General features: G+C 38.8%; 1 protein-coding gene across 4 annotated transcripts in view; it reads right to left on the reverse strand.

Annotated features, from left to right (window-relative positions):
- Positions 1-20,208, reverse strand: part of Mtus1 (microtubule associated scaffold protein 1) — a 137,065-nt gene that overhangs the window by 80,792 nt on the left and 36,065 nt on the right. For all 4 annotated transcript variants that reach the window (XM_033765397.1, XM_019207146.2, XM_019207147.2 and 1 more), the window contains exons 2-3: positions 9,581-11,828; positions 6,909-7,104 (exon numbers count right to left, since the gene is read on the reverse strand). In XM_033765397.1, coding sequence (XP_033621288.1) covers positions 6,909-7,104; positions 9,581-11,674 — 2,290 coding nt within the window. In that variant the 5' untranslated portion in view covers positions 11,675-11,828. The remainder of the gene's footprint in view (positions 1-6,908; positions 7,105-9,580; positions 11,829-20,208) is intronic.

Raw genomic sequence — 20,208 nt, forward strand, 5'->3', positions numbered from 1 at the left:
ACCAAAAAAAAAAAAAAAAGAACCTATACCTGAAAAGTAGGCTAGTACCCTCTAGGGATAAGTCACCTTTTCCTAGGGATTCTATCCCCTCAAGAGAAACAAATGTTCCTTGCTCCAGGAAACAATGTCTCTGTGCATGTGTGCGTGTGTGTGTGTGTGCGTGTGTGTGTGTGTGTGAAGGGCTCATACTCTATTTCTTGGTGTGCATACCTTTTATCTATTTTTTAAAATTTATTATTATTATATATATATATTTTTTGGTACCAGGGATAGAACTCAGGTCCTTGTGCTTACAAGGCAGGTGGCAGAACCACTGAGCTAAATCCCCGGCCCAATGTGTGCATACATTTTAATTCCTAATAAAACCTACTCTGTTCCTCTTACTGGAGTCCTGAAAATTGTTTTTCTGCAATGAGAAGCAAAGAACCTGCAAACTCACTCTGTGTTTGAGGTAGGTTCCTATCTCAGCTTTGGAAACCTGCTCAGACTCTGAAAACAGTAATCGTTCTAGCTCTGTTATAAAGCCTAAGTGCAAAGTTTCCACTGAGACTCAAGGCAAACTCTTAGCTGTGAGACCCTATAAATATCAAAAATTTAAACACTTCCAAAATATAGTGCCACAGGATAAACATTCCCATTCCAAAAGACAGGAACAGGGTCATAGAAACCAATTGGAAAGCAAGATTGAAATTCAGGAAGACAAATATTAAACCCCATAGTTCCGTGTCCAGCACCCAGGACAAGCTGTGAACTCCAGAGTTTGGGCAGGCCCATCCCTGCAGCATTACCAATAATTGTAGCTCTTACGGCTTCTCTCTTAGGTTGGCTTTGCTCACTCCTCGTGGCTTTCCTCAGATGTTCAATGTTCTGTGCTTCTCCAACTTGCTGGCATTTCCAATACACTTTTGACTTCACTCTCACAGTTTCATTCATTGCCTTCTTGGGGACAAAATGCCTAGACTCCCAGGCCTTCTTCTGAAGTCTTGTTAGAAGGCTCCCTAACCCTACAACTCTTTCATCTTGAGTGCATATAAAATCAGTATTATCTGGATGATACCAAGGTCTGCTGCCAGCTGGAGAAGTAGGCAGGCCCATGTGCATCTTGCCAGTAGACGCAGAGGACGCAGAAGGCCTGGATGGCTTAGCAAGGCAAACTGAATCCTGGGAAATCAATTCCCTAGGGGCCCCTTCTCTAATAGAGTGCCCTTGGGCTCCCTTCTCAAGGCAAAGTTTTTCAGTTTTGCAGGCCAAAGGGCAGGATCTTTCCTGACATGACCTTAAGCCATTTTTCCTATTGTCCCGTACTTGTATTTTTTTAAATGATAATTTTTTCAGCAGCCAAGTATTCGGCTTTTTTTTTAATGCTAATCTTTTCAGCAACCAAGCTCTTCTCTGCTTCATCTTTGTGGGACATTTCTTTCTGGAAAAACTGAAAACTTTTAAAATCATTTAGCTGTGCACTTTGCTCTTGATTCTCAATGTAGAGCTGGCTAAAAGCCCCCAATAGTACCCAAGCCACAGTCTGAATGTTGGGCTGTCTTGAAATTTCCTCTAACAGATTATGTAGTCCACTACCCTTAACCTCAGTCTCCAAAAAATTCTCAGGACATAAGCAAAATGTAGATATGCCAGAGCATAACAAACATGGCTGGGAGTCCAAATACCAATGGAGTCTTTCTTCCCACGTGAAATTGCCTGAACCTGGTTTTTACTCTCTACCTTTTTATCAGCATTCTTGTCTTCTAAATTCTGACCAGAATCTCCCATACAGCTCTGCTCATAGTATTCTAGGGCTTCTCTAGCCAGCCTTTACAAACCTTTTCAAATTCTTCCCACAAACCAGTTCTGAAGGTTTCTAAATCACATTGATCAAGTACAATCCCACTTCTCTGGTACCAAAACCTGTCTTAATCACTTTCCTTACCACTGGGACAAAATATCCAACTCCTTCACCTTAAAGGAGGAAAGGCTTATTTTGGCTCACAGTTTGTAGAGGTTTCGGTCCATAGTCAGCTGGCTCCCAGGCAGGGCAGCGTGGGAAACAGAAGAGGAGAAGTGCTCACACAGCAGACAGGAAGAAGAGTGTAGGGAGGAGGCTAGGGAGGGAAATTTATCCTCCCAGGCCACACCCCCGTGACCTGCCTCTTCCAACCAGACTCCACCTCCTAACAGCAAGTCAGCTATAATCTAATCACTTTCCCAAAGTTCCACTAACTAATGTATGAAGATTTAGGGGACATTTTAAATTTAAACCATAATTCTTTAATGAAAATCCTCCCAGGGCCATTAATGAAAAGTGAATGTGTCCAGGCTGCCACAAATATAAGGAACAAGATATGAGAGTTAAAATCTCTGGGGACAGATGACCTGGTCCACTTCATGGGTCCACCAGTGATCAACTCCACAACTTCAGCCAAGTTAATTAAGCTTGCAAACTCTCAACTGCCTCACCTGTAGAACGGGATAAGTATCTATTTCTCACGAGTTGTAAAAATTAAATGAGATTTTGAATTTAAGTGAGTTTAGGACTTATGATGTGCACATCATAAGCACTCCAGACATGTCAACAACTATTACTGCTTTTATAGAAAGAAATCCCAAGACACACTAATATGTAAGTACAGAAAAATTGATTAGCAACATATTACCAATAGCTTTTAAAATAATTTGAGGAGGTACTAGGAATTGGACCAAGAGTCTTCACACTAAGCTATATCCCCAGTAATGTTTTTTACTTTTTATTTATTTTCAGATAAGGTCTTGCTAAGTTGCTAAACTGTCCAGGCTGGGCTCGAACTTGCAGTCCTCCTGCTTCAGGCTCCCAGAGTGCTAGGAGTATAAGACTGTGCCACCAAGCCCAACAGGAATAATTTATTAAGTGATAATTTTTAATAACTGATGTTTTTAAATATGTGAAAAATTCTCCTACCTCTCTTAAACTTTCACCTAGAAAAGGGTATGAAAGTGACTTGAAAAAGATTTTAAGTTTTCTTTAAATAAATGAAAAAATAAATTTATATAATCCAAGCAGCTCTATACCTGAGCAGGGTAGAGAGAAGACCTATAACCAAAAGCAAGATATTACAAGTTTCAGATGTTCTACTGTCTTAAAAGGAATTTACTAATCCACAATACAGTGAGGAAAACAGAGGTTCTTTGGAAATATAATTCCCTTTTTTTTGAGAAGATAAATGAAAACCATCTCTTTCATGAGGCCCTTCTTTACTTCGGGTTTTTGTGCACCTTTTTCATAACCTTTTTTGAGTCTTTCTAGCTATAGCACAACCGAGCATTAGCTGTCCCTGGGCGGAGTAAAAGACTCAGGGCAAGTGAGTGTTCTGTACTACTGTAATCCCAAGTAGCTCAGGCTGGTCACCCACAAGAGCATGGTGAACAGGTACATTTATGGTCTAAAACCCAGTCAGAGCTAGTACTGCCTATGAAAGACAGTGACGGGTGATGTGAAGAGGCATGAATTGATCACGACATACTCACTGAACAGTTATTTATTCTGCAGCATTAGTTTTCAATAACCATGAAAATCATTTATATCGTAGTAAACTGATATAGAGCTTTCAGTCAAGCGTTTGAAAAGTGTCACAGTTACTAAACTATTCCACTAAGCACAAGAACTTTTAATTTCTTCAAAACTCATGATCCTACTAACAGTGCTTCTTTAGATTAATAATAATGTGAGGTGAAAACCTTGGACTCCAGATCCCTGTCCAGTCTGAACGCTGCTCCCTGCCATTTCCCAGCTGTACAACCTCAGAGAAATGACTTAACTTCTCAGTGGTGGTCTCCTAATCTACAAAATGGAAATAAACCTCACAAAATTACTGTGAGGATCGTATGAATTCATAGCTAAAATGATTTAAACGGGGCTTGAAATAGCATGTTGTTAATAGTGTAAGCTGCTTTTATTGGCATTGTAAAAACTATTGGAATTTTCATCACTATCTCATCTTATTCAACTGAATACATTAAAAAATACATACTCCAAAGAAGCAAAAGTACTCTGGATTTGATTTTTTATAATCCCTTATAATCTGGTTTCATAAAAATGTTCACATTTTGACAAATAAAATGGAAGAGATCTGCTGGGTTTAATTATAATTCTCTAGGGTTCCATTTTTGCAATACCACAAACAATAGAGCATAGTAAAAATTTTTCTCTTCAAATTCTTGTTCTTTGAATTTTTCTAGGTAATACATATGAAGTTCATGCAAAAAATTAAAAAAACATTTGCAACCTTTGGCATAAATGGGTTAAAGCCTCAAGAAAATAACTAAACTCTGGGTCTGTTTTTCTACTTAATTTTCTGAAAGGATTTATTGAAAACTTCTAATCGGCTGGGACATTCTTGCTGCTCACCTTTCAGCAGAGTAAGTCTGCCTGAGTACAGTGGACATCCATTTGGTTTCAATTTTCAAATACACAAACACTTCATTGTACAGCAAATGGCAATGGATGATCTAAAGGCACATTGTTTTTGTGGCTTGATTTTCTATTCTACTTTTAACTCTGTGCTGATTACACTTCTTCTCCTCCACATACACCTCTCAATTTATCCTGACTATCCAAAAAAGTTAGTCACTCTTAATTTTTTCTAAAACATAATACATCATAATCAAGTCAGTCTTCTGTCTCAGTCTGTTCTGTCTCGGCCTTAACAAGTACCAATAGGCTGGATGGTTTAAACAACAGAAAGTTGTCTTCTGACAGTTCTGGAGTCTGCAGTCCAAGATCAAGGTGTAGGCTGATCTGATTCCTAGTAAGGGCCCTTTTTCTTATGTGAAGATGGCTACCTTTTGCTGTGTCTCAGATCATAGGGAGAGAGGTCCACGCCTCCGCCTCCTCCTCCTCCTTCTCCTCTTCTAATAAGGACACCAGTGCTAACCACGTACGGTCCCACCTTTATAACCTCATTTCACATTGGTCACCCCTAGCTCTAACAGGGTTAGGCAGTTAGGACTCCCACATTCAAATCTAGGGTTATACAAAGTCTTCTAACTGCTCAAATATAAAACTCAAATGCAAGTCTATAATGTTTGTACTTACAGTAAATTTTCCCCCACTCATATATGGAAAACTATCTGGTAAAATATAATGGAGTTTTAACTCAGACTGAAAATTTTATATGCCTTAGTTTTCAAGTTCACTGACACGACGATAAAAGCCCAAAACTTTACCTGTCTCTTCGTTAAATAGATATACTTTCTCTGTTTAAAATTTGATGTTATGCAGCACACAGTAAAAGGAGTTTCGAAATGCATCATAGTTTGATGGGACTGATCACCTGCATAAAAGAATTTTTAAATACTCTGTGGGTATTGACCTAATTTTTCAAAAATGTGTACTCTTAGGTTTTCTAGGATTCAGGTATCACGTGGTTCAGAGAATCACACCAGTAGCAGACTTACTTAGAAAATTTAGTGAGTTGTAAATTGTCCTTAGAAAGATAAGGCTGAAAAGCTGAAAGGATTCCCAAGCCTGACACTTGACAGATGTAAGGGATGATGCCCAGGGAGGAGAAATGACCCAATTGCTCTGGCAGCTCATCAGTGCCAGCGTGGTACTGGACAGAACACAGGGTGGGGGCCAGGGTGTCAGTGGCCACAGCTCCACATGCCACCAAGCCACAGTGCTCCTAACACCCAAGCAGGGAGGGAGCCTCCTATCTCCTGGCAGACACCATGTGCCCTGCCTGGCACCAACAGTGAGCACCAGATCTTTAATCCTAACATCCAAACCAAGGATGCCTGCTTCTCCCTTGTCTTTTAGCTTCTTTTCTGTTTTTCTTCCAAACGACGAACACTTCAAGCCAATGCATTCGTCTTTCCCACAAAGCTCCTCTGGGACAGAAACAGAAATGTACTGCAAATCTCTCTTCTTCCACTCATATCTCATCCTGGGTCTGTTCCCTCAAACCACAAGCCCTGACTCTAAAGAAACATTAGGTTCTCATAGTAGTGGCTTCATAAGACTGAAAAAAATAAAACCTAGAAATACTAACTTGTAGTGAGGTTTAAAAGATCCCCTGGGACTTGTTTGTTTGTTTTAAACTTGTGTAAAATGTTCCCACATGTGTAGGCATGTAACTTTAGAGGCACTTTTTTTTTTTAGAGCATTCAACAGTAGTTACTACTTTTATAAGGGGACTTACTTCTAAATCTATCTGACATGCCTTTAATTTGCCCAAGGCAATACCTGAAGAAGTAAGGAATGTTCCCTACAGAGTGCTCTCAGTCAGCTGGAATAGCCAAGAGGCTTTTTTTTTTCTAGTCTCATGAAACAGGGACGACATTTCCATTTCCTGTGATTCATAACAAAGAAATCTGTACATCTGCCAAATTTAGCAAGACCCTTAATAGCTGCTAGTGAAGCTCTCAGATTTCACCAGCCTAACACAACTTTAAAATGAAAACCAACAAAAAAGTTCATATTAGAAAAATTTCACTTTTTAGTAACTCTCATATCCCTGTAAATGGGTAATACATCTTTCGGTAAAATTCAAAGAAAAATATTAATCTTTTCACATGTGTTGAAGGCAGATTATGAGTCTCCTGTATAAAAGTAACACTGAAGTATTGTTAAGCCCTTAAGAACCTGTAAAAAAATGAAACGATTCACGTTTACAACAGCTACTAATTATGATGCAACCTTCTTGAATAGCATATGAATTTGTGTACATAAATCTTTCCAATTAGCCTTTGCACTGCTCAAAGATAAGGGCTACGTTTTCTTTTTCCATTTTCCTTGAACAGGATGCTGGACCACAAAATGCTAAATGCTTTGGTGACACAGCATACTAGTCCTACAATCAAAACTGTCTTTCTGCTGTCTAACAAGCCTAATTTTATAAATAATTCATAACTGCCATGAGCACAGTTGAACTTATTCTTACCAGAGCTGGATAAACGCCTGATTCTCTGAGGAGATAAGGCTCGATCAGAACTGAGCTTTCTACTGTCGCTGTTCCGCCTCAGACAGGAAGAAATAGGCCCCACTTTGGCTTTTGGGCATGGTGTTTTCCGCAAACTGCAAGAGTCAGGCTTGGATATACTCCTAGCCGAGGTGGTAGTAGCTTTTGAAGCAGAATCCTATGAAGAAAACAGTTAATATTTTCAGTCCAGATAATACTTTCCCCCTACCATTTCCCTTGTCGTGTTAGCTATGTGAAAGACACATAGTGAAGAGGATATGCCAGGCAACTAATTTTCATTGTCTAATAAAAGCAATTAAAACTCTTCACAGCTGATTCTTCAGTTCATCATATTCTACCTTTGCACACATTAGTGAGATTGTTCTCAAGGTTCCCCATGTTACAAGTTGATTCAATGCACTGTGTTCAGTAGGGGACCCTCTGGCACCCAGTGCCCTACAGAGTTCCTTCCTGGCTTCTCTGGGTCTTGCTTTTCTATGTCTTTACGTGCTTGTTTCTCTGGGGCCCAGAATTGGTTCTGTTCTCACCCTGTACTCTTCCTACACGATCTTGTCTGCTGTTTCAATTGCCACATCCAAAATCCACATGTCCAAGCCAACACTCTCACCTCCCTCATATGAAAGTTCTGTCTGCACCTGCACCTCCGCACTCGGATCCTTCAGGTGACTCCACTTAACAATGACAATCATGCTGCTATTGTTGGTGTTGACTAATACAGAGGCTTTCACACTATGCAAAATACCATTCCAGATTCTAGCTACATCTATTGGTTCATTTAATCTTCATAATAATCATATGCTGTTGATGCCAGGTGTGGTGGCACACTACTAGAATCCCAGTACTCTAGGAGGCTCAGACAGGAGGATTGCAAGCTCAAACCTGGTGACTTAGCAAGGCTCTGCTTCAAAATTAAAAAAAAAAAAAGAAAAAGAAAAAGAAAGGACTGGGTGTAACTCAGTGTAAGAGCTGTAGGTTCGATCCCTTATATCCCCTCCCCAAACAGCATGAGGTTGATATTTTATACCACACTCTACAGAAGAATATGAAGTAGTTTCTAAAATTAAACTTACTTTACCTATCCATCTCACAGTTTATTTCTCATATTCACCCCAATATACCCAGGTAGGCACCTTAAACAATGAAAGTGATTTCTAGCTGATTCCTCTCTTACCTCTTATGCCTCTCCTTTCAATAAAACTTAGTACATGTCAGCATCATTTCTCAGCAGAATTACTGAACTCACATCTTCAACATCTCTCCAGTCTTATCAGCTTTCAGTTCACTCTCTACTCCCCCTGCTATCTCTCTAAAATTCAAATAGGGTCATGCAGCTTTCCTCTGCCATCCAGGTAAAAACCACTCCTTGTAAGGCATGTCGAGCTCTTGTGGATGTGGCCACCCCTGCCATCTCCTTCAGCTTAATCCTTACAGCTCATGGTTCAGCAGCCCCAGCTCCTGTAATACCCACTGCTCCGAGTCCTCTAACACAGCATATAGAGTATCTTTTCATATTTCTTCATCCATTCATGTAGGTATGTTGATGTGTATTTTCTCTACCCAGAATATAAGCCCATAAGTTCTGGAGAGTGACTACATTTCTCCCTGCCCCAGGAGATCTTCACTAATCATTCTTCACATTGCCATCACTTTCTCTCCCCTCCTACAACACACAATCTCTTTTTCTTCTTAGACCCAAGCCCTCTAAGAAGAAGGATGGCTTTGTCACATCTTCTCTCCCCTGCACCCAGCTCCATTTCTGGCCCAGAGGACAGTCACCCAAGGACAGCCCACATGGGGCTGAAAATACATACCAGTTCCCCACTGCCAAAAATAGAGCTACGGAGAAGAGCACTGACCTGTCAAACATTTTAAAAACTCAGAAAACTCGTTTCTCCAGTGCTATTGCCAAATATATATACATTTTAAAAATACTGTTTTATTCTTTAAACGAATTTATCTAGGCCTAAGTATTCGACAGGTGCTATAGGAAACAATACTGCTTTTACACCAAACACAAATAAAATGCAAAGTTTGTGTACAAAATGATTATATTAGGGCTGCAAGAGACCACAGACATCCAGTGGTCCAATCTGCTCACCTTTGGGTCCAAAGTCCCATGAGCTATTCAGAGGTAAAATTAAGAATATTCCTGCTCACAAGACAGAACTCTATTTCCCAGAACTATCTCCTCAACAGCAAGAGACCAAGAGTTATTTTTAAATTGATATGTTTACCAGCACTCTCTATCCACTTGTTAAATGTGGACCAATACATGTGAAACTTTATAAACCCCTTTTTCAGAAAAATAAAAAATAACGTGATTATATTAGGTTATTAAAAGCAAATAACTATGCTAAAATATTAATTTGTTTTTCTAAAATATTACTAAAAAGAACATTGACTCTCAAAACAAAATACTGAATTGAGGATTTTCAATATGCAAATTTGTTACACTGTGGCCTATTAAGATTCGAATAGTACTGACAAGACAAAGAATTAACACCTGAAAGCAAATTTGCTCACGTCCTTCGGCAATATTATTGGCTTAGTGGATATTAGCTATTAATAAATAAGTAAATAATAAATTCAGTTTTCTCTACCACTCCATGAAGCATGAAAAAAGTTTCACTTACCAAAAACAGAGAACCATACTCAAAGGTCTCATTCATAACTTCCTTTTTCAGCTCTTGTTTTTCCATAGGTATTTCCTTTTCTTTTTCACCCTTCTTTTCTGCGTGGGTCCTATCAATTTTTGAAGCGTACGTCATTCCCAAACGTTCTGTACTTTCCATTTTAACAGGGAGTATGCCTTTGATCTTCTGAAAAAATGCAGCTACAGACCCAGTATCACATACTGAATGAGAACTTGTTTTGTCAACATCTTTCTGATTCGATTTCATGGCAGATGTTGTTCTTGGAACCCTGAGTGAAGCATTTTTAGAATGAGTTGTAACATGCACAGCCTGGCCAGTAATGAGTTTATTAAACTGTTGCTTATGAGTCTTGTTAATTAGGATTTCTGCTTTTGTGTCTGTGTTCACGTCAGATCTTGGTGTTTTGCTCAAAGTTGTCAACTGTCTTGAGGAAGACACTGCTGAGGGCGAGGCAGCTGCACTGTTCAACTGAGGCTTGGGTGTGACCTTAGATAAAGCAGGGTCTTTGGGCTGCAACACTGGTCTAGATATAACTTTTGCCTTGACATTCTTGAAGTTTGGTCTTGGGTAACTTATAATTTCAGTTTTTCTAAACTTGCTGCCTACAGAGGTATTTGTTTTAGTTGCTGATTTTCCCAGACTAGGCTTAGATAAGCTCATCGGTGTTCCCTTTAAAGTAGGTAAATTTTTAGGCTCTCGATTACTCTTCTCCACTTTATTACAGCTCTCTGTTGATTGGATCGGTGAAAAAGTAAAGCTTACATCTGTGGGTTCTACAATTGGTGTTGACATGCAAGCTGTGTTATTTGTGCTAATAATCATTTCATTTGCATCCCAAGACACTTCAAATAATGAAACTGTCTTTTGTCCTGGTGAGCAACGTTGTATCAATTCTACAGTACTATTTTGGGTTTCCAAATCCTTCTCATTAGAAGCAATTTTTAGATCTTCAGTCACAGGGATATTATGCTCTGAGACCAACACTTTGGCTTTACTTTTTTCAAAAGCTGGAACCAGTAAAGGGCATTCATCATCAATAAGACAATTAGACAGTGTCTCTCTTAGATTTTGGCCCATTTCCCTTGGACCATATGAGCTTGGTGAATGTGTTTCACTATTTGGTTCATCTTTAGACAAACAATAGAGCTCTTGTAATACAGACCCATTGGGGACTTCCATGTCATCAGAAACTGGTGTTAGAGCTTGTATCTCTTTTTCTCCAACTAGTCTTTGATGTGACCCATCTGTGTAGTCACTGGCGACCTTTCCTGAAGAATATGGACACTGGTTTCCAATATCTGGAACAATATCAGTATGCATCATCACATCATCAGAAAGTGCTGTGTAAGTTGTGTTGTGGGCCTCTGACCCTGTGGCTTGAGGGTTTTCAAAGCTTTCTCTATTTTCACTAATTTCTCTTATATGCATCTTATCAGAATTGGATAATACCCAGGTGGAACAGGATGAAGGAGGTGTATTTCCACTTCTCACACTGGCTAGTTGCAGATCTCCAGGGGTGGGCAAGGATCGACCCTTTTCAAAGACATGGTGTGTTATAAAGGTGCAGTTAACTTGATCTGCTTCCAGGTCAAATGTCTGGTTTAACTCCGAGGTGGCAGCATAGTCTACACAGTTCAGATCATCGTCAGACTTCCACACAAAAGTCAGAGATGGCTCAACCTTCTGGTCCTCAACTGCTTCTAGGGAATGACAATTACTATGGAGATACTCAGGCTCCTCTGTATTTACAAGTGCAGAAGACTGACTTGTGGGATCTTTATGCATGTCTAACATCTGCTGACTAATGAAAGCACCTGAAGATGTTTGATGATCCAGTACTTCAACACACTGAGGGCTAAAAGATATACTTTCATCACTATCTAAAGCAGGGTCCATTTCATAATCAACTACCATGGCATCCGGGTTGGCAGAACTCCAATTCACACGATTAATTGAGGAGTTTTGTGTAGATGGTGATATTTGGTTGTATGCATACGTGTTTCCATTTTTATCACTGACAAATAAGGAATGTAATTCATCTTCTGTCTTATCACCTAAATTATCATCATTCATCCTGAATATTAACCTTAAACCTCTGCCATTTTATTTCTTCTTCAATTCTTTTCAAAAGAGAGGGAAAGAAAAATTGTCCATCTCCTAACTTTAGCAGCACGGTTGAAAGTTGTTTAGTCTACGGTGGTTTGAAGGTGAAATAATTTGTTGTTCTCTGGAAGAAATAAAATGTTTATCTCAGTAAATATTAGAAAAAGTAATAGGTCACCCCTTGACTAATACCAATCATTCCTTTTACATTTATAACCCACAACAGTTCAATAATTAGGTAATTAAAACATCACTAGCTTCTCCTTTCAAAAATACCTTCTAAGGGATTGGGACAGAATGGAAGGCAGAGACACTACAAACGTTCCTGTGACTGACTTCATAACTGATGCCTTCTCTCTACTTCCAGGGACCTTATGTCAAAAGAGAAAAGGAAACTAAGCCTGGCAATAAATCTTCCTTTTCACTGGATGACAAAGAGACCATCTTAATTTACCTGATAGTTCCAACTGTTGTTTCCATATAATTCATAATAGTATTCTTTTCATTCTTAGAAGGGCCTTTACTATGTTCAAGAAGAGTGATTATGAGGGAAACCATGCAGGGCTAGCAAATGAGCTAAAGATCAAGGAATGTTTGGGGAATTCCCATTTCTCTTTCTCACTTTCATTCCTGTTTTAAACATATGCCATTTCCAAACTGAAGGTGGAAAATCTGACACTGAAAAGTTATGAGTTTCTAAAAATATTAAACAGAGAAAGTCATTACATGCACTATACTGAACTGTGTCTCCCCAAGATCCACACATTAAAACCCAACCCCAGCATATGTGACAATACTGGTGAAAGGATCCCTAGGAGGTGCTTACAGTTAATGAGATCATGAAGGTGGAGCACTTACCCAATAGAGCTGGTGCCTTATGAGAAGGGATATCAGAATTCTCTCTCCCTGACCTCCGTGCAGGACATAGCAAAAAGGCAACTATTTACAAAGTAGAAAGCCCTCACAAGAAAGAAAACCCTAGCCAGGTATGCTGCTGCACATCTGTAATCCCACCTACTAGGAAGCTAAGACAAGAACATCTCAAGTTTGAGGATAGCTGAGACAATTTAGCCAGAACTTGTCTCAGAATAAAAGTTTTAAAAGGGCTGGGGATGTAACTCAGTGGTAGAACACTTTTCTATCATGTAACCCTCAGTGATGGGGGTGGGAGAGCAAACTCTGACAGAAACTTGATCTTGGCCTTTCTAGCCTCCAGAAAAGAAATTTCATTTAAATTATGCAGTCTAAAAAAATATTGTTATGGCAGTTCAATAAGTCTAAATTATCACAAGAACCAGCAATTCTATTCCTAAGTATCTACCAAAGAAAAATGAAAACATATGTTCACATAAACATTTACAAATAGTCATGATTCCTAATAAGTGCATTTTTTACAATAGCCAAAATGTAGGAAAAAAAATCCTTACATGTCTAGCAAGATAGATGACTAAATTTATGTACACATACATGTACACATGTTGTATACACATATTGTATATATACGAGAATATTCTTGGGCACAAAAAGGAATGCAATATTGACTCATGGTACAACAACGATACAGTGTTACAACTTGAAAGTATTATACTAAATGAAAGCTCACTCATAAAAGCTATTATATAATATTTACATGAAATATCCAGAACAGGCAAATCTATAGAGACAGAAAATAGATTGGCCATTGTCTAAGGCTGGTAAAAGACGAAGGAGAAGGGAGTGGACATTGGCTGTTAAATGGGATGTTATTTCTTTGGAGGAAATGAAACATTCTAAAATTAGATTTTGTTGATAGTTACACAATGCTGCATGTTAACATTTAGATCTGAAATGTATCCCAAAAGTTTCACGTGTTCAGAGGTCAGGTTTTTGGAAGGTAACTGGATCATGGAAGTGGTACTCATCAGTGGATTAATACATTGGTGAGTTCCTAGCTGAAGGTGCTGTTAGGTGGGTGGCCCTAGTCTGAAGAGGTCAGTGTGACCTGCAAAATATATTCTTGTCCTAGCTCTTCCTCTTTTTACCTCTCTGCTTCTGGACTGCTATGATGTGAGCAGTCTTCTTCTGAAAGAGCCTTCCACCATTCTGTTTCTGCCTTAGCACCAGTTGACCACTGACATTAACGGTTTATTGGTGAGGATCTTTGTATATGCTTTAATCCTCTGCTACAAAATGTATTTAAGCTAAATGTTAAAATCCGGAGCACATTTATTCATTTTCAGACTCATGTACATGAGGTAAAGTTTCCAAACACCCATAGGAGTTCAATCTCTAGGCCTTGAAACCCAAAATATTATCTGATCTTCGACTTGCTTTAAATTTTAAAAAAGACATTAGTACAGTATCAAAGCTACAAATTTTATTTTATTCTAGAATAAAACTAAAGCAATTTAAAAAAAAACCTAAAGCAACTGAGCAAAGTATGTGTTATTTAAAAATACATTCATTATGTCCCTACTTTTTGCTAAAATCATTCAAGATAATTGATAATTCTCCTCTAAACCTCATTATTTTTTCACAGCTTGAGTTTAAATTCTTCACTTAAGCCCTGCAGTCTGCCTTTCAACAAACTCAATGACTGCCTTAGGTAGTAAATTTAGTAAAGTCTGGCTTACACCTAAGAACCAAGAACAAGGATATCTAGCAATCAATTTCCTAAAAGCATGATGATTTTCCATGAAACCATCTGAACAAGAGGAAGCTAGAGATGGTTTAATGGATTAAAAATAGAGGGCTAAAGAGGTGGCATCAGAGTTATACTTTATTTTTTTCCTCATTGAGTTTATTGCTACATTTTAGGTATACAGTACAGTTACATTCATCACTGGGATCTTGTACCTTTACATGACAGGTCTTGGTTCTCATTTTTTCCCCTTGTCCCTGCCCTCCCTTCACCCCTCCTCCCCTCCCCCTTTTAAATAATTTAAAAAAATAAAAATTTGAGACCATATGCTTTTTTCTTCTAAAACTGTGTGCTTCTATGGCTTTAATATGCATACAAATCAACTGAGCTTCTGATAAAGAAAACAAACAGCAGAGTAATGCACGCGGTGGGCTGTAATTCCACAATTTCTATCCACCCACCCCACGATACTGATGCTTCTTGTCTATGCAACACCCAAGAGCAGAAAGGATGCAGAAAATAACCAGTTCAATAACACTGGTGGCTGTCAGTGCCAGCTGAACATCCTTGCTCCAACCAGAAAAACCTTTCCTTACATTTGAACCCTAAATTTATGTTTTGAACTTTCCTCTCAGCTAATAGCTGGAAGTATGTATACTCACAGAAAGTACTACTTCTATCCTCTTCAGTTTATTTCTTCCATAGGGAGAAAGCTGAATTAATCTAATACTCCTGTCATTTTTCTGTCATGATCACATTCATCATAGGGAACTTGTACCTGTACATGATATATCTTGCTGCTGCTTTTCGTCCCTCCCCTCCCCTCCCTTCAACCTGTCTTCCTTTCCTTATTTATGAAAACTTTGTTTCCATTTTTTTCTATTCTTTTTTTGTCTTGTCCCTTCTTTCCTTTCTTCCTTCCCCCTTCCTATCCACCTTCTCATTTGAACACTTTTTCCCCATTTCCCAGTATCTATCATACATTTTGGTCCTTATTTACCCTTTGTTTCTCACACTGGAGAGACAATGAGTATTTAAATCTATGTGTCCAATTCATCTCACTTAGGAGTATGGTCTCAAGGTGCATTCATTTAGCTAGAATGTCTCAAGCATATTCTTCTTTATGGCAGTGTAGTACTCCATTGTATAAAAGCCCACATTTTCTTTATCCATTCATTGGTTCATGGGCATTTTTGCTGTTTCCAAGATTTAGCTATTACAAATTTTGCCACTATAAACATGGTGCGCACATATTGCTATGGTGTGATGCTTTTAATTCAGGAACATAAAAACAAGGGGAATAGCTGGATCTAATGGAACCTCTAGTTTTAGTTTTTTCAGGAATCTCCACACTGATTTCCACAGTGGTTGCACCAGTCTACACTACCACAAACAGTGGAGAAGGGTCCCTTTTTCCCCACAGCCTCTCCAGTATTTGTTATTGGTTGATTTCTTGATAGCAGCCAATCTTTCTGGAATGAGATGGAATCTCAGCATTGTTTAATTGGCATCTCTCAAATGGCCTATGATGTTGAACATTTTTTCATATATTTATTTGCCATTTCTACTTCTTCATTAAGAAGTGTCTAGGTCTGGGAATTTAGCTCAGTAGTTCTGCTGCCTGCCTCAAAAGTTCAAGGTCCCAAGTTCGATCTCTGGAAAAAAACAAAAAAACAAAACAACAAATAAAGAGTGTCTATTCATTTCAGGTGCCCATTTTTAGATTAGTCTTTTTAACTTGGGGGGTCTGGTTTTCCTAGTTCTTTATATATTCTAGATAGTAATCCGCTGTCTGAGGTACAGCTGGCAAAAATTTTTTCCCACTCTATGGGTTGTCTTTTCACTCTGTTGGTGGTTTCTTTTGCTGTGAAAAAGCATTATTCCAATTATTTACTAGGGGCAAGGAACTCATCTTCCTTTGCTTCCATTCCAGGGAAGGAGACCTATCTCCTCTAATATCAAGTAAGCAGGGAGAAGGCCAGCAGCTCCAAGGACAAACAACAAACTATGCCAGCAGCAGTAGCCCCAAGAAATGCCCACAGTTATAATGTGAACTGCAAAACCGGCTTGGGGTTTTCTCCAAAAATAACTTCTGCATGGAGGGCTAGAGTTAAAGAAGAAATCCAGTGCAGCACCCACCACATTTGAGAGGGTTTGTCAAGAGTCATTTTGGGAAGGAGTTAATTGTTTATGACTGAGCTAAAGAACAACTACAGAGCAATACTTCAGGGTTTCTGGTGTCTCCCGACCACAGTGACAAACGAGATGGCCACGGGACACAGTTACAGAGAGGGCACAGGCTAGACACAGACCCCCTGCGAAGTTTAAGCTCAGATTGGGAAAGTTTGAAAGTCCCCCTCTCTGGACTGAGAAAGGCTGGTTGTGTGACTTTCAGGGGGGGCTGGGTCTGAAAGTGCTGGCATTACTTGACCCCAATGGACAGCTTGACCCTCAGCCCCACTACCTACATCCAGCACGTTCCTCAGTGGTCTGTTTGCTTTCCCATCCAACATGATCAGGGATATGGCTCAGGTTGGGCAGTCGCCACTGCCTACAGGGTACAGAAGCCCCCTGGAGCCGGACAAGTACCTCACAAGGCAACAAAGTATAAACCTAGACAGAGAAAGTCTTGACATAAAGCATATGGAAGGACAGGGAAACTAGGAAACTAGGAGCGGCTGAAGTGACTGCATAGCTAGGATAGACACCACTGATCAGCCACGCCCAGCAGGCAAGGCAGGGCAGGTTTCAGCCTTCACACAGAAAAAATTGAGAGTGATTCACTCTCCTTCCCCCACATCTGGTGGATTCCACTAGTGCAGACCCTGGAGGAAAACACACATTCAAAAACACAAAGGACTTATTTTGGACTCCTTTCTCTTTTTATTAGTTTTGTTTTGATGGTTTTTTGGGTGTGTGTGTTTGTGTGTGTGTGCACATGCATGCTTTTGGGCTTTTAAAAAAAATCTTTGTTTTGCTCTGCTTTGTCTTTTTTCTTGTTTGTTCTATTCTGCTACTTTTAGCTAATCCTATTAATTTTGGTTTACTCATTGATAAGGTCCTTTATCTTGCTTTTCTCTCCTCCTCCTCACCTTCATTTTTCAAATTTCTTTATTTCATTTTACCCTTCCCCACCTTCCCCATGTTTACTAGTATTTCCACAAGCATTATTACTTTTTATTGCCATTATTCCCAAATCCTTCTCTCTTGTTGATGGTGATACAACTGGTGATACCTTCACCATATGTCATATATGACTCATGTAGGTCTACGTTATAACTACAGATCTTTTTTTCTATTGTTATGGTTGGCATTGTGGTACCTTTTATTGGTACTTGCTGATTAAGGTATATCAGTACTTTTTTTGTCTTTGGCTCTTATTGTTACTAATTTCATCACTATTACTAGGGTAGCATAGTTGTTAGGACTAGTTAGTTTTTACTGTATACCAATGTCTAGTTTGTCTGTGTCATCGACAATACTGCAGCTCACTTCCAGAGAACATTATGATGGGCTAATTACTCTGCACCCCTCCCCTCCAAATTAACAGAGGTGGCTGGATCTCAAAATAGAGGCAAAGGGCTGTAGTTAGTAACACCCAGACTACATCACTGGGAAACAAACACTAAGGATAACCCCATATAAGAGCAAAAAATATTTCCACTATAACTGACCCACAATCCTCGGCACACATGCACTCAGTGCCCATGTTTATGCATGTGCTTACACGTGCATGCACACACACACAAACACACTAGAAACATGAGAAAACAAAGCAAAAAAAAATGCCTCTAAAAACTCCCAACTCCACCGAAGCTGATCTATGAGGCATTGATGGGAAGAAAACCAAAAGCCAAAGAGCAGAATTATATGAAATGATAAAAAGGAAACAAACAAACAAACAAAAAAGATGTTTAAAGTGCTCTGCAAGCTCAAACATGAAAGAGGATAGAACTAAACAGATAATAAAGAAAATGATCAGTGAATTTACAGAAGCCCCTAATACAAAACTAGCCGAGCAAAGCAAAACACAAATAGCCATGGAAAGGTATCAAACAGAAATCCATGAGATGAAAAGATTAATGAAACTATGGGCAATGATGTGAGTCAGAGTGTCACAACCAGACGATAAGGCCGATGCCGATGACCATATACTTAGGAACCTCAGAAGCAACAAGAGAACACTGAATGTGGATCCAACAACTGCTACATGGCAGAAAGAAGACAAATCTTAAGTCAGAATTACTCAAAAGTCAGAAGATGGCATGAATGATATAAAAACATGTTTATAGAAATAACAGGAGACAATGTTCCAAGTATGAGGAAAGAATTTAATATAGAGATAAGGAAAGTATACAGAAACCCAAATCGCTATGATCAGATAAGAACTCTCCACAACACACCACATTTAAAATCCCAGAAGTCCAACACAAGGACAGAATCTTAAAAGGTGTTAGAAAGAAGTTAACAAGTCACACAGATAAATCTATTAGAATTTCAGAAGACTTATCAATACAAACCTTAAAGCCAGGAGGCCTTGGAGTGAAATATTTTAAGCCCTAAAAGAAAACAACTTCCAACCCAAATTGAAATAAAAACTCTATAAAACTTATCTTTCAAAACTGATGGAGAAATAAGGTTTTTCTATCACAAATAAGACTAGCTTAAGAAACTTATGACCACCAAACCAGCACTTTAAATGTTGTCGGGGATATCCTTGAAAGAGACAATACAGCTTACATTGCCAGGAAGTCTAATGGAATGAGTACATGGAGCAGGGTGAGCAGTTAAGTAGAAAGGGGAAACAACAGAAATCGGCAATAATGACAACAACAAAAATAATGCAAGGACAGGAATAAGCCAATATATTTCAGTAACAATTCTCAATATGAATGGTCTCAATTCCCCAATCAAAAGATTCAGATTGGCTGACTGGATCAAAAAACAAAACCCAACAGTATGCTGTACACAAAAGCCACATTTTGTCCAAAAAATAAATTTATAGATTAAAAATAATCAATGGATGGAAAACAATATTCCATGTAGCAGAAAGCCAGAAACAAGGAAAGGTAGAGATCCCATCTTCAGACAAAGTGGACTTCAAGCCAAAACTAATCAGAACAGGCAAAGAAAGTCACTACTTATTGGTTAAGGGAACAAGTAAACAAAAGAGATAACAATATACACCAAACACTAGGGTGCCCAAGTTCATAAAACATATACTACTGGACATAAAAGGTCAGCTCAACATCAACACAATTATGGTGGGGGCACTCAATACCCTACTATAACAAATAGATAAACAAGAAAAATAACCAACAAAGAAATGTCAGGGCTGAACTACACCTTCAGTCAAATGGCCTCAATACCTACAGTTTATTCTACCCAAAACAAATGCTAGTACAACACAGCAGACCATATGGGACACAACAAAAACAGTCCTAAGAAGGAAATTTATAGATGTGAAAGTCCATATCAGAAAAAGCAGGGAAAACTCAAATAAACAACCTAATGACACACGCACCTCATGGTTGTAGAAAAACAAGAACAATCCAAATACAAATCTAGTAAAAGGAAGGAAATTATAAGGCTCAGAGGAAAAATTAACGAAACTGAGGCGCGCACACACACACACACACACAAAGAAATGTGAATCAAAGAGCTGAAAGTCCATATCAGAAAAAGCAGGGAAAACTCAAATAAACAACCTAATGACACACGCACCTCATGGTTGTAGAAAAACAAGAACAATCCAAATACAAATCTAGTAAAAGGAAGGAAATTATAAGGCTCAGAGGAAAAATTAACGAAACTGAGGCGCGCACACACACACACACACACAAAGAAATGTGAATCAAAGAGCTGGTTCTTTGAAGTAAAAAAC

This window comes from Fukomys damarensis, unplaced genomic scaffold (genome assembly GCF_012274545.1).
Source record: "Fukomys damarensis isolate Sample0158 unplaced genomic scaffold, DMR_v1.0_HiC HiC_scaffold_18, whole genome shotgun sequence".
Taxonomy (NCBI): Eukaryota; Metazoa; Chordata; class Mammalia; order Rodentia; family Bathyergidae; genus Fukomys; species Fukomys damarensis.